The following is a 12,801-nucleotide window of genomic DNA, read 5'->3' as shown; positions in this document are numbered from 1 at the left end:
GGGTGCTTTGTCGCCGGTCTGACTGATTCTGGTACTAGTGCTGTGTTGCATTGGTGTGTGCATGAAGAGGCGGAGCTTCGCTACCGCCAGCTGACGCAAGAATATCAAGCGCTGCAACGAGCCTACGCTCTGCTAGCCCAGACCAGCGAAAGGGGACTACGACGCCGAGAAGGAGATCAAGGTGGCGCCCCTTCCCGCAACCCCCGGCCGGGTCGCAGCCTCCCCGTTCTCACCCAGCCTCGGGTGTTCTCTGGTCTGAAAGGAGGAGGAGGAGCCTCCCTCCTCCTCCTTTCAGACCAGAGAAAAGCTGATGGTAGAAATGGGTCACTATCAAAGCAGAGTAGCAGATCTGGAGTCAGCGCTGAAGCAACAAGGACAGGTAAGCTCATCAATGAGCACACCTTTTTCTCAGACAAAATAGCTACATTCTTCAGTCACTCATCCGTCTGGCATTACTGGACCAACACCCCCCCCCCCCCCGAACGTGGCTGGGAAAATGCGGAGAAAAGCAAATGTCATTTTCCAGTCAACCAAAGAATTTGTGGATGAAAATGACACAACATTCCAAAGCTGTCCACGCGTTTGTCTCTTCTAGAATGTCAAGTGGGTGGAGGAGAAGCAGCTGCTGCGTCAGAGCAATCAGCAGTTGGCCGAAAAGGTGACGGAAAGAAAGGCGCTGGGCGGAGTCGCTTGGCGTCACACCTGTCGGGAAGCCCCGCAGATGAGGTCTGACTGTCTTTTCAGGTCAGGCGGATGGAGGCGGAAGAAGCGCGTCTGAAAGAGCACATCCAGGATATCCGAGACCAAAACGAACTGCTTGAGTTCCGCATCCTGGAGCTGGAGGTGGGAAGACTCGCACAAGCGTGTTGAGGCCAGAGATGTGACGGACGGACGGACGGACGGACGGACGGATGCATGCCTCTGCCTTTCAGGAGAGGGAGTGGCGCTCCCCCGTCTTGAAGTTTCTGCAAGTCCGTTTCCCAGACGGCCTCAGCCCTTTGCAGATCTACTGCGAGGCCGAGGGCGTGAGCGTACGTAAGGCGTCCCTCGCAACCCTAACCTTAACCCGAGGTCCCAGAACACCTTACATTGCTCCTTGCGCCTTTCCCCCGGACATCGTCATCAGTGATCTGATGAAGAAGCTGGACATCCTGGGCTATAACGCCGTAAGTGTATGTCGAACTCCTTATGTTCGCACTCCACGAGACTCGGCGGCTCAAATGTGACTTTTGGAAGGCTTTGCGCTGAAAGAAGCTTGTTGACGCTGTGCCTTTGGGCTCTTGCAGAATCTCACCAACGAGGAGCAGGTGGTCGTGATTCACGCCAGGACCCTTCTCACCCTAGCCGAGAAGGTAACGCGCACGTCCACGCACGCTCTCGCATTCTGCTTATGTGACAGCAGCCTTTCCTCAGTGGTTAGAATACATCAAAGTGACCAAGTCAGCACTTCAACAGAAGATGTTGGACATTGAAAGTGAGAAGGTAGACAGACACGCGACATCAGCCAAGGGGAACTCCGGCAATGTGCCCCAACAATTCTGACCTTGAGCTGTGCTAGGATATGTTCTGCAAGCAGAAGGGCTACCTGGATGAAGAGTTGGACTTCAGGAAGTGTTCCATGGACCAGGCTCATAAGGTAAGCCGCCCTCAAATCTCCCGCCGGACCACTGATGGACGAGGATTGCGGCCCAGAGGATCCTGGAGCTGGAGGCCATGTTGTACGAGGCGCTACCGCAGCGGGACTGCCCCGCCACGGACGGCGAAAAAGCCAGCCACGCTGGCGTGAATGACGTGCTGACGGCGGATCAGAGAGAAGAGCTTAGGAGCGCCGTGGACCAATGGAAGCGAGCCCTGATGTGCGAGTTGAGGGAGCGCGACGCTTGCATCCTCCAAGAGAGAATGGATCTGCTGCACAGCGCGCAACAGGTAAGGGCCCAAAGCCAGCCCGGCACTTACTTGCACGCTTACTGGCTTTTGAATGCCACTTTCCATTTGTCCGTCCTAGAGGAACAAAGAGCTGAAAGAATTCATCGAAGCTCAGAAGAGACAAATCAAACAATTGGAGGAGAAGTTTCTGTTTCTCTTTCTATTCTTCTCCTTGGCCTTCATTCTGTGGCCCTAACACCAGCTGGTGAGTGAGCTCCAGCGGCACCGCACTCGACACCTCCGATACACTGCCAGCCGGTCTCAGACGTTGGCAGACGCTCCGATGCCAACGTATACCCCCCGCCACGGTGACAGAGGCACCGCGTCACACCGGCGCCCATCCAATCAGAAGGCAGGAAAAGCAAATTCACATGCAGGGCACTTTTGAACCAGAAGAGAGCGCCACAAAAAACGGTTGTTGCCCCAAACGCGCACTAAAAAGGGTCAGAATAACAAGAGTCCCACTGGCCAGCCGGGGCCACCCGTCCAGCTGTTTCTTCAGGGGGGAAAAAAATTGGAGTCACCGGTGAGTACATTTTGCATTTAGCTCTGCTTTTCTGCTTCTGTCTTCAAGTGTGTGGCATCCTGCGATCAAAGAGTCAGCCAACCCCAAAGCGGTTGACCTCAACGTCCCACCACCATGCCTACCAGAGCAGGTGACGTGATGCTTTGGACATCCTTCCGTCTCAGATGCCCAAAAGTACTCTTTGCCACATCTGCGGCAATACGGTGTCTTTTCAAAGGTGCAAATAAATCCAGCGTGGGCGGAACACGCACGTCTTCGGTTTTTCCCGCTTTGTTTGTGTGACAGCTGTTGTGAAAATTTTATACAAATAAAGTTGTATAGTACAGGTTTGGCCAAGCCGCAACTCCCGAACCGCATGCGGCTCTTTTATGTTCATATCAACATTTGTGTGTGTGTGTGTGTGTGTGTGGGGGGGGGGGGGGGGGTTGTGCGTGTTGGCTTCACTTGAGTTCAATTTGGTATTTTGGTCAAAAGCGCATGTGGTGAAATTCCACAAAGTAGGATGGGCAAACACATTTCTTTAAACTATGAGTGTCAATTGGGCTCTCGAAATGGCAGGGAAAAGATGCACAGCAAAACGAAAATACGTAGATGAACACAGGACGTTTTAATCAGAGTGGGAAAGTTTCTATTTTTTGTTGAACGTGATGGCAAACCATTCTGCCTGATATGTCAGACCTCAGCGCATTTCAAAGATTCAAATCTTCAGCGCCATGCACTTCAGCTCACTCCATGCTAACATTGATCAGGCGTCGAACCCGCATCATCATGCTTAAGAGGTGGCCATGCTAACCAGTGCGCCATTATGTCAACGCATAATAACTAAGTCTACTGGTCAAAACAGCGGTTACTATATGACGTCGCTACGTCGTGGTCACGTGACGCAGACAAGACGTCAATGGACGTGGGCAGAGTTAACTTGTTTAAAAGGGAGTAGGCAGAAGAAATATTTAATTTATTTAAATCTATTTTGAGTGCACACCATTATGCCAATGCATAACAACTGTAAATCTACTAAACAAAACAGCGGTTGCTATATGACATCTGCCACGTCGTGGTCACGTGACATACGTGACGTCGATGGGCGTAACTTTCGCCGGAATTCAAATCCGCGGGGAGAGTTAACTTGTTTAAAAGAGAGTGGGCAGAAGAATTATTTAATTTATTTAAATCTATTTGGTGTGTGCGCCATTATGTCAATGCATAACAACTGTAAGTCTACTAAACAAAACAGCGGTTGCTATTTGACGTCTGCCACGTCGTGGTCACGTGACGCGGACGTGACGTCGACGCCTACTTTACATCCCACCGATCACAGGACTCCTCGGCTGCATAACCGTGCCCCCTTCCCAACCAATCGGATTTGCTATACGCGAAAACGACGCCAATGGAAAGAGCTTCCGCCCAAATTTAAATCCGTGGGCGTGGCTCGCAGCAGGAAGTAGGAAAATGGCGGCGATGTTGACAAAGACACAGCGGATGGTAACATACGACTAACAAGAGAAATATTTTTATTTTCTGCTTGCAACTGGACCGTCCAGAGCGTACACGGTAAGTACAACTCATCGTTTTTAAAAAGAAGTACTTTTGTTGCCCTGAAAAGCGAGTGAGCGTGGCGTTTGTGGGGGACGTCGAATTTCGACGATTCTTTCTGGTCAACGGTTGTAAATGATTGTGTTGATTAAAAAAGAAAACTTGATGTAACTCTACTTTTAACTGCCGTTTCAGATAGATTTGGAATTGCATCACATCCAATTTTGCCTAGAGCGTACACGGTAAGTAACACTCGTTGTGTTTAAGGAGATTTACGTTTGTAATAGCAGAAGTGTAGCCGCGTTGCGTTGTACGTGTGAATGTTGGTCCGGGCGAAATGTTAATGTTTAATTTCATTCCTTTAGGTTCCACGGTGTTTGTTGGCTGCAAGTTTTCCACTGCAAGAAGAGGCTCATATCATTGACCAGGAGCGAGCTACAATGGTGAGTAGCCATAACATTTATGTTAAACACTTCCTATTTCATGTCTAACAGTACTTGATTTAACAAATAACCATAAATAAATACAGTGTGGGCACTGAAGTTAACATATGTGATTATACTGCCTAATCTGTCACCGAGTAGATTGTTGCAAAGTAATATAAGATCCAAAGTTGTAATTCAGAATAGTTTTCAAAAGAAGGCCATTAGAATTATATACAAGTCTGATTACCCTGAACAAGCTATTAATTAAATCACAAATTCTTCAATTCAAAGATTTGGTAGATTATCAGACAAATAATGTCTAACAGTAATTGATTTAACACATCACGATAAGTAGATTGAGTGTGGGCACTCTCAAGTTAACATATGTGATTATACTGCCTAATCTGTTACAGAGTATGTTGTTGCCAAGTAATGTAGAATAGATCCAAAGTAGTAATCCAGAATAGTTTTGAAGAGGCCATTAGAATGATAAACAAATCTGATTACCTTGAACATAATAACAAGCTAAGTGTTTAATATGTCCTATGAAGTCAAAATTGGGCACCATCATGTGGTGAAATTTGGAATTGCATCACATCCAATTTTGCCTGGGAACAAACAGATTACATAAATCTTAGTTTTGAATAAGCCACTCCTTCTCAAACAAGTAAACTCTGCCCATTTTGCGCAGTAGATGTTCTGTTAATATCTAGTATTTATACAAAGTCATAATTTAAATTGCTTTCAACCTTCATTCATCGGTTCAACCAACATTACTCGCTCTTATTACCAACTTGTATTGATTTAACTAAGCGTTTAATACTTCCTATCAGGTCTCAAATCGAGATTTGGCAAAATACAATTTCAGCAAATCCAATTTTGCCAGGGAACAAAAATAGATTAAATAAACTAAATAAGTCCTCTTCCCATTAAATAAATCAGAAAAGTCTGTCTTGTAACCAGTCCTCTTCAAACAAGTAAAGTCTGCCCATTTTGTGCCGTAGATTTTGTGTCTATGCCTAGTATTTAAACAAAATCATAATTTAAACGACTTCTTTCCTTCATTCACTTTGGAAATTTGGAATTGCAGCAAATCGAATTTTGCCAGGGAACAAAAATAGATCAATTAAACTAAATAAGTCTTCTTCCCATTAAATAAATTAAAAAAGTCTGTCTTGTAACCAGTCCTTTTCAAACAAGTAAAGTCTGCCCATTTTGTGCCGTCGATTTTGTGTTAATGCCTAGTATTTATACAAAATCATAATTTAAAGGACTTCATTCCTTCATTCACTTTGGAAATTTGGAATTGCAGCACATCAAATTTTGCCTGGGAAGAAAAGTAGATTAAATAAATTTAATAAGTCTTACTACTTCCCATTAAATAAATTAAATACGTCTTACTTGTTCCCACTCCTTTTCAAAACAGTAGTTTAAAACGAGGGCCCTTCACTCAATCTTTAACCTCAACCCCGCACGTTGTGTTGTATCTGTGAATGTTGGTTGTGGCCAAATGATAGTTTTCTTTCATTCGTTTAGGTTCCAAGAAAACTTGATGTAACTCTACTTTTAACTGCCGTTTCAGATAAGCGGGTATTACGTCGCAGTCAAATGCCGCGGATATGACGTAATTGCCCGAACCTCCGCCAAAATTCAAATCTGTTGGCGCGATGGCCGTGAGCCACTGAGCAGCGACGATTATCAACAGAAATATCTTTATTTTCTGCTTGCAACTGGACCGTCTAGAGCGTACACGGTAAGTAACACTCATTGTGTTTAAGGAGATTTACGTTTGTAATAGCAGAAGTGTAGCCGCGTTGCGTTGTACGTGTGAAAATTGGTCGAGGCGAAATGTTAATGTTTAATTTCATTCCTTTAGGTTCCACGGTGTTTGTTGGCTGCAAGTTTTCCACTGCAAGAAGAGGCTCGTATCATTGACCAGGAGCGAGCTACAATGGTGAGTAGCCATAACATTTATGTTAAACACTTCCTATTTCATGTCTAACAGTACTTGATTTAACAAATAACCATAAATAAATACAGTGTGGGCACTGAAGTTAACATATGTGATTATACTGCCTAATCTGTCACGGAGTAGATTGTTGCAAAGTAATATAAGATCCAAAGTTGTAATTCAGAATAGTTTTCAAAAGAAGGCCATTAGAATTATATACAAGTCTGATTACCCTGAACAAGCTATTAATTAAATCACAAATTCTTCAATTCAAAGATTTGGTAGATTATCAGACAAATAATGTCTAACAGTAATTGATTTAACACATCACGATAAGTAGATTGAGTGTGGGCACTCTCAAGTTAACATATGTGATTATACTGCCTAATCTGTTACAGAGTATGTTGTTGCCAAGTAATGTAGAATAGATCCAAAGTAGTAATCCAGAATAGTTTTGAAGAGGCCATTAGAATGATAAACAAATCTGATTACCTTGAACATAATAACAAGCTAAGTGTTTAATATGTCCTATGAAGTCAAAATTGGGCACCATCATGTGGTGAAATTTGGAATTGCATCACATCCAATTTTGCCTGGGAACAAACAGATTACATAAATCTTAGTTTTGAATAAGCCACTCCTTCTCAAACAAGTAAACTCTGCCCATTTTGCGCAGTAGATGTTCTGTTAATATCTAGTATTTATACAAAGTCATAATTTAAATTGCTTTCAACCTTCATTCATCGGTTCAACCAACATTACTCGCTCTTATTACCAACTTGTATTGATTTAACTAAGCGTTTAATACTTCCTATCAAGTCTCAAATCGAGATTTGGCAAAATACAATTTCAGCAAATCCAATTTTGCCAGGGAACAAAAATAGATTAAATAAACTAAATAAGTCCTCTTCCCATTAAATAAATCAGAAAAGTCTGTCTTGTAACCAGTCCTCTTCAAACAAGTAAAGTCTGCCCATTTTGTGCCGTAGATTTTGTGTCTATGCCTAGTATTTAAACAAAATCATAATTTAAACGACTTCTTTCCTTCATTCACTTTGGAAATTTGGAATTGCAGCAAATCGAATTTTGGCAGGGAACAAAAATAGATCAATTAAACTAAATAAGTCTTCTTCCCATTAAATAAATTAAAAAAGTCTGTCTTGTAACCAGTCCTTTTCAAACAAGTAAAGTCTGCCCATTTTGTGCCGTCGATTTTGTGTTAATGCCTAGTATTTATACAAAATCATAATTTAAAGGACTTCATTCCTTCATTCACTTTGGAAATTTGGAATTGCAGCACATCAAATTTTGCCTGGGAAGAAAAGTAGATTAAATAAATTTAATAAGTCTTACTACTTCCCATTAAATAAATTAAATACGTCTTACTTGTTCCCACTCCTTTTCAAAACAGTAGTTTAAAACGAGGGCCCTTCACTCAATCTTTAACCCCAACCCCGCACGTTGTGTTGTATCTGTGAATGTTGGTTGTGGCCAAATGATAGTTTTCTTTCATTCGTTTAGGTTCCAAGAAAACTTGATGTAACTCTACTTTTAACTGCCGTTTCAGATAAGCGGGTATTACGTCGCAGTCATGTGCCGTGGATATGACGTAATTGCCCGAACCTCCGCCAAAATTCAAATCTGTTGGCGCGATGGCCGTGAGCCACTGAGCAGCGACGATTATCAACAGAAATACCTTTATTTTCTGCTTGCAACTGGACCGTCTAGAGCGTACACGGTAAGTAACACTCATTGTGTTTAAGGAGATTTACGTTTGTAATAGCAGAAGTGTAGCCGCGTTGCGTTGTACGTGTGAAAATTGGTCGAGGCGAAATGTTAATGTTTAATTTCATTCCTTTAGGTTCCACGGTGTTTGTTGGCTGCAAGTTTTCCACTGCAAGAAGAGGCTCGTATCATTGACCAGGAGCGAGCTACAATGGTGAGTAGCCATAACATTTATGTTAAACACTTCCTATTTCATGTCTAACAGTACTTGATTTAACAAATAACCATAAATAAATACAGTGTGGGCACTGAAGTTAACATATGTGATTATACTGCCTAATCTGTCACGGAGTAGATTGTTGCAAAGTAATATAAGATCCAAAGTTGTAATTCAGAATAGTTTTCAAAAGAAGGCCATTAGAATTATATACAAGTCTGATTACCCTTAACATAACAACAAGCTATTAATTAAATCACAAATTCTTCAATTCAAAGATTTGGTAGATTATCAGACAAATAATGTCTAACAGTAATTGATTTAACACATCACGATAAGTAGATTGAGTGTGGGCACTCTCAAGTTAACAGATATGATTATACTGCCTAATCTGTTACAGAGTATGTTGTTGCCAAGTAATGTAGAATAGATCCAAAGTAGTAATCCAGAATAGTTTTGAAGAGGCCATTAGAATAATAAACAAATCTGATTACCTTGAACATAATAACAAGCTAAGTGTTTAATATGTCCTATGAAGTCAAAATTGGGCACCATCATGTGGTGAAATTTGGAATTGCATCACATCCAATTTTGCCTGGGAACAAACAGATTAAATAAATCTTAGTTTTGAATAAGCCACTCCTTCTCAAACAAGTAAACTCTGCCCATTTCGCGCAGTAGATGTTCTGTTAATATCTAGTATTTATACAAAGTCATAATTTAAATTGCTTTCAACCTTCATTCATCGGTTCAACCAACATTACTCGCTCTTATTACCAACTTGTATTGATTTAACTAAGCGTTTAATACTTCCTATCAGGTCTCAAGGCAAGATTTGGCAAAATACAATTTCAGCAAATCCAATTTTGCCAGGGAACAAAAATAGATTAAATAAACTAAATAAGTCTTCTTCCCATTAAATAAAGCAGAAAAGTCTGTCTTGTAACCAGTCCTCTTCAAACAAGTAAAGTCTGCCCATTTTGTGCCGTAGATTTTGTGTCTATGCCTAGTATTTAAACAAAATCATAATTTAAACGACTCCTTTCCTTCATTCACTTTGGAAATTTGGAATTGCAGCAAATCGAATTTTGCCAGGGAACAAAAATAGATCAATTAAACTAAATAAGTCTTCTTCCCATTAAATAAATTAAAAAAGTCTGTCTTGTAACCAGTCCTTTTCAAACAAGTAAAGTCTGCCCATTTTGTGCCGTCGATTTTGTGTTAATGCCTAGTATTTATACAAAATCATAATTTAAAGGACTTCATTCCTTCATTCACTTTGGAAATTTGGAATTGCAGCACATCAAATTTTGCCTGGGAAGAAAAGTAGATTAAATAAATTTAATAAGTCTTACTACTTCCCATTAAATAAATTAAATACGTCTTACTTGTTCCCACTCCTTTACAAAAAAGTAGTTTAAAACGAGGTCCCTTCACTCAACCTTTAACCCTATTTATTCACCTTCTAGGCTAAGTGTTAAAGGCTAAGTGTTAAAGGCTAAGTGTTAAAGGCTAAGTGTTAGAGGCTAAGTGCCAGAGGCTAGGCGCCAGAGGCGAGTTTTTGTGGGCTGAAGTTTTAGTGGGGTTAGTGTGAATACAATCCAAAAGAATACAACAGAATACAATACAATAGAATATAATACATAGATTAAATTCAATAGCTCTTACTACTTCCCATTAAATAAATTAAATACGTCTTACTTGTTCCCAATCCTTTTCAAAAAAGTAGTTTAAAACGAGGGCCCTTCACTCAACCTTTAACCTCAACCCCGCACGTCACATTGTGTTGTATCTGTGAATGTTGGTTGTGGCCAAATGATAGTTTTCTTTCATTCGTTTAGGTTCCACGGTGTTTGTTGGCTATGTTTTCCACTGTCAGAAGGATGAAAATACAAAGTACAACGCTTGGACGTGGGCGAAGACGTCACCGGTGAGTCCTTCCTTCCTATTTATTTACCTTCTAGATGCTAGAGGCTAAGTGTTAGAGGCTAAGTGTTAGAGGCTAAGTGTTAAACACAATACGAACAACACAACGATACTGCACTGAACAACACGATACCGCACTGAGAAACACGATACCGCACTGAACAACACGATACCGCACTGAACAACACCATGCCGCACTGAACACCATGCCACACTGAACAACACCATCCCGCACTGAACAACATTATGCCGCACTGAACAACACCATGCCGCACTGAACAACACCATGCCGCACTGAACAACACCATGCCGCACTGAACAACATTATGCCGCACTGAACAACACCATGCCGCACTGAACAACACCATCCTGCACTGAACAACACCATTCCGCACTGAACAACACCATCCCGCACTGAACAACACCATCCCGCACTGAACAACACCATGCCGCACTGAACAACATTATGCCGCACTGAACAACATTATGCCGCACTGAACAACACCATGCCGCACTGAACAACACCATGCCGCACTGAACAACACCATGCCGCACTGAACAACATTATAACGCACTGAACAACACCATCCCGCACTGAACAACACCATGCCGCACTAAACAACATTATGCCGCACTGAACAACATTATGCCGAAATGAACAACACCATGCCGCACTGAACAACACCATGCCGCACTGAACAACACCATCCTGCACTGAACAACACCATCCCGCACTGAACAACACCATGCCGCACTGAACAACACCATGCCGCACTGAACAACACCATGCCGCAATGAACAACACCATCCCGCACTGAACAACATTATGCCGCACTGAACAACATTATGCCGCACTGAACAACATTATGCTGCACTGAACAACACCATGCCGCACTGAACAACACCATCCTGCACTGAACAACACCATCCCGCACTGAACAACACCATGCCGCACTGAACAACATTATGGCGCACTGAACAACATTATGCCGCACTGAACAACACCATGCCGCACTGAACAACACCATGCCGCACTGAACAACACCATGCCGCAATGAACAACACCATCCCGCACTGAACAACACCATGCCGCACTGAGCAACACCATGCCGCACTGAACAACACCATCCTGCACTGAACAACACCACGCCGCACTGAACAACACCATTCCGCACTGAACAACACCATGCCGCACTGAACAACATTACGCCGCACTGAACAACACCATGCCGCACTGAACAACACCATGCCGCACTGAACAACACCATGCTGCACTGAACAACATTATGCTGCACTGAACAACACGATCCTGCATTGAACAACACCATGCCGCACTGAACAACACCATCCTGCACTGAACAACACCATCCTGCACTGAACAACACCACCCCGCACTGAACAACACGATCCCGCATTGAACACCATCCCGCACTGAACAACACCATGCCGCACTGAACAACACCATTCCGCACTGAACAACACCATGCCGCACTGAACAACACCATGCCGCACTGAACAACACCATGCCGCACTGAACAACACCATGCCGCACTGAACAACATTATGCCGCACTGAACAACACCATGCCGCACTGAACAACACCATCCCGCACTGAACAACACCATGCCGCATTGAACAACACCATGCCGCACTGAACAACACCATCCTGCACTGAACAACACCATCCCGCACTAAACAACACCATGCCGCACTGAACAACATTATGGCGCACTGGACAACATTATGCCGCACTGAACAACACCATGCCGCACTGAACAACACCATGCCGCACTGAACAACACCATGCCGCACTGAACAACACCATGCCGCACTGAACAACATTATGCCGCACTGAACAACACCATGCCGCACTGAACAACACCATGCCGCACTGAACAACACGATCCCGCATTGAACAACACCATCCTGCACTGAACAACACCATGCCGCACTGAACAACACCATGCCGCACTGAACAACACCATTCCGCACTGAACAACACCATGCCGCACTGAACGACACCATCCTGCACTGAACGACACCATCCTGCACTGAACAACACCATCCCGCACTGAACAACACCATGCCGCACTGAACAACACCATGCCGCACTGAACAACACCATCCTGCACTGAACAACACCATGCCGCACTGAACAACACCATGCCGCACTGAACAACATTATGCCGCACTGAACAACATTATGCCGCACTAAACAACATTATGTCGCACTGAACAACACCTTGCCGCACTGAACAACACCATGCTGCACTGAACAACATTATGCCGCACTGAACAACACGATCCCGCATTGAACAACACCATCCCGCAGTGAACAACACCATGCCGCATTGAACAACACCATGCCGCACTGAACAACACCATGCTGCACTGAACAACATTATGCTGCACTGAACAACACGATCCTGCATTGAACAACACCATGCCGCACTGAACAACACCATCCTGCACTGAACAACACCTTTCCACACTGAACAACACCATGCCGCACTGAACAACATTATGCCGCACTGAACAACACCATGCCGCACTGAACAACACCATGCCGCAC

General features: G+C 43.5%; 2 protein-coding genes across 34 annotated transcripts in view; both read left to right on the top strand.

Moving 5' to 3' along the window:
- The window catches only part of LOC148385753 (uncharacterized), a 226,599-nt gene that overhangs the window by 164,672 nt on the left and 49,126 nt on the right, over nt 1-12,801 (top strand). For 28 of the 33 annotated variants that reach the window (XR_015853117.1, XR_015853121.1, XR_015853119.1 and 25 more), the window contains 2 exons: nt 4,351-4,428; nt 5,993-6,163. Coding sequence is in view for 6 of the 33 variants with exons in the window: in XM_088356378.1 (XP_088212504.1) it covers nt 4,351-4,428; nt 5,993-6,163 (249 nt within the window). In the remaining 27 variants the exon portion in view is untranslated. Of the gene's footprint in view, nt 1-4,350; nt 4,429-5,992; nt 6,164-10,144; nt 10,234-12,801 lie in introns of all 33 variants that reach the window. The other 5 variants (XR_015853132.1, XM_088356381.1, XM_088356384.1 and 2 more) reach the window with 2 other exon arrangements.
- LOC148385761 (janus kinase and microtubule-interacting protein 3-like) lies at nt 72-2,803 on the top strand. The gene is made up of 9 exons (XM_088400367.1): nt 72-379; nt 596-658; nt 745-843; nt 933-1,166; nt 1,287-1,352; nt 1,414-1,482; nt 1,559-1,636; nt 1,693-1,926; nt 2,006-2,803. Exons 1-9 carry the CDS (start codon nt 311-313, stop codon nt 2,120-2,122), a joined length of 1,029 nt encoding a protein of 342 aa, XP_088256493.1. The 5' UTR covers nt 72-310; the 3' UTR covers nt 2,123-2,803.

Source organism: Syngnathus floridae, chromosome 16, assembly GCF_059516105.1.
Source record: "Syngnathus floridae isolate MCC-2025c chromosome 16, RoL_Sflo_1.0, whole genome shotgun sequence".
NCBI classification, from domain to species: Eukaryota; Metazoa; Chordata; class Actinopteri; order Syngnathiformes; family Syngnathidae; genus Syngnathus; species Syngnathus floridae.
This window is presented reverse-complemented; position numbering and strand designations above follow the sequence as displayed.